The sequence below is a fragment of the Entelurus aequoreus genome, linkage group LG23 (genome assembly GCF_033978785.1).
Source record: "Entelurus aequoreus isolate RoL-2023_Sb linkage group LG23, RoL_Eaeq_v1.1, whole genome shotgun sequence".
Taxonomy (NCBI): domain Eukaryota; kingdom Metazoa; phylum Chordata; class Actinopteri; order Syngnathiformes; family Syngnathidae; genus Entelurus; species Entelurus aequoreus.
The window spans coordinates 30,882,310-30,884,809 of record NC_084753.1 but is presented as its reverse complement, the minus strand read 5'-3'; the positions used below and the strand labels follow the sequence as shown (position 1 = coordinate 30,884,809).

Here is a 2,500-nt window from a genome sequence, read left to right as displayed (position 1 = left end):
TCTGGTCACGCAACCGACCCACCCCCAGTGACGTCACACGTCATCACAATAACAAACCACACGTGCGCTCTGCCTACCTGCAACCGTTAACCAAAGCACCCCCACCCATCCAACTTCACCCATCCCTTAAATTTGCTCTGCTCAATACCCGCTCACTCAATAAAAAAGGACCAATACTCAGTGAATTCATAACTGACAACAACATAGACTTTTTCAGCATAACCGAAACCTGGCAAAAACCACTGGAATACATTCACCTCAACAGAGCTACACCCCCAGGATACACCTACATGGATAAACCACGTGACGGTCGTGCTGGCGGTATAGCTACAATATACCGCCAACACTTGAAACCCACTGTTGTAACCATCACAACCCCCTCCTCCTTTGAGCACCAGTCATTCAAGCTGCCTGGCCCCAAACCCCTGGTCACTGCAATCATCTACCGCCCCCCCAAACCCAACCCTGCATTCCTTTCCGATCTTTCTGAATTTCTCACCCAACTCTGTGCCATTTCACCTTCAGTCATCCTACTGGGTGATTTCAACATTCATGTCGATTCCACCACCTGCAAAACTGCCACTGAATTTCTGGACATTCTCGACTCATTTAATATCACTCAACACGTTGACTTCCCCACCCACAAAAAAGGACACACCCTGGACTTAATTTGCACCACTGGACTCTCCATCAGCAACCTCACCAGCTTCAACCTCACAGACATTCTCTCAGACCACCTGGCCCTCACCCTGGACATAGACATCCCCACCCCCCTTATCAAGCAGCAACGCTCCATATCATACCGGAACATGAAATCAATCCACCCCCCCTCTCTTTCCGCCCTACTGATTGACACCACCTCCGATCATACCCTCACTTTGAGCGCCTCCCCCACTGAACTGGTTAACAGATACAACAGCGCACTCTCCTCCTGTCTCAATCAACTCGCCCCCATAAAAACCAAAACTGTCTCCTACACCCACACTGCCCCCTGGTACACTGACCACCTCCGTCACCTTAAAGCCAAGGGCCGGCAGCTTGAACGGCTCTCAAAGAAAACCGGTCTCACTGTTCACCTGGACATCTACACACTACACCAACAGGAATACAGAGATGCCCTCAACAATGCACGCACTTCCCACTACTCCTCCGTCATACAATCCGGCAGCAATAACCCCAAGATACTCTTCTCTACCGTAACCCAACTCCTCAAACCCATGGACACCACCACCACCTCATTCACCACCAGCAAATGTGAAGAATTTTTATCATTTTTTCAATCAAAAATCAACACCATCCACTCTGAACTGGCCGCCTCCTCTCCCACCTCCTCCCCTACCCCCAATCATGCCCCCCCTTTACTCTCCAACCACCCACTCAACTTCTTCTCCGAAATCACCACAACTGACCTATCCTCCATAACTTCTGGTATGAAAGCCTCCACCTGCATCCTCGATCCAATCCCATCCACTTTAGTTATAGCCTGCCTTCCCTCACTCTCACCTCTCATCACCACTATAATTAACTCCTCCCTATCCACTGGCTCTGTCCCTCCTGCCCTCAAGCTGGCTGCCATCCCCCCCATCCTCAAGAAATCCGGTCTCGACCCCAACCCCCCCAACAACTACAGGCCCATCTCCAACCTCCCCTTCCTCTCTAAAATTCTCGAACGTGCAGTTGCCTCCCAAATCAAATCCCACCTTCTCCACAATAACCTATACGAAACGTTCCAATCCGGCTTCCGCTCACTCCACAGCACAGAAACTGCCCTCCTCAAGGTCACCAACGACATCCTCCTCTCCGCCGACTCTGGTTCCCTCTCCATCCTCATTCTCCTCGACCTCAGTGCTGCCTTCGACACCATCAACCACTCCATCCTCCTATCACGCCTCCACTCCTCCCTTGGTTTATCCGGCACTGCCCTCTCCTGGATGAAATCCTACCTCTCTGACCGTCAGCAATTCATCTCAATCAACAACTGCACCTCCTCCACTGCCCCAGTCACCCACGGCGTCCCCCAAGGCTCAGTACTTGGCCCCCTACTCTTCACCATCTACCTCCTGCCCCTCGGTCAGATCCTCCGCCACCACGGCCTTCAATTTCACTGCTATGCCGACGACACACAACTATACCTTTCCACCACGACCATCACCCCAGCCACCCACTCCACCCTTACCACCTGCCTCACAGACATAAAAACCTGGATGCAAAAAAACTTTCTAAAACTCAACTGCAACAAATCTGAAATAATTATAATTGGCCCCGACTCCCTCACTCGTTCCACTCAGGACTTTTCATTAAACATCGATGGTTCCCTTGTCACTACCTCCACCCACATCCGCAATCTAGGTGTAATCTTCGACCCTACCCTCTCATTCCTCCCCCATGTAAACCACATCACCAAAACTGCATTCTTCCACCTCAGAAACATTGCCCGTCTCCGGCCCTCCCTCACACCCTCTGCTGCCGAAACCCTCATCCACGCCTTCATCTCATCCCG

At 51.5% G+C, this 2,500-nt stretch overlaps 1 protein-coding gene across 2 annotated transcripts in view; it reads right to left on the bottom strand.

Annotated features, from left to right (window-relative positions):
- Positions 1 to 2,500, bottom strand: part of LOC133641141 (interleukin-17F-like) — a 19,735-nt gene that overhangs the window by 5,687 nt on the left and 11,548 nt on the right. The window contains exon 4 of one of the 2 annotated variants that reach the window (XM_062035028.1): positions 120 to 125. The exons of the other annotated variant lie outside the window; for it this stretch is intronic. Coding sequence (XP_061891012.1) covers positions 120 to 125 — 6 coding nt within the window. The remainder of the gene's footprint in view (positions 1 to 119; positions 126 to 2,500) is intronic. 2 annotated transcript variants of the gene reach the window in all.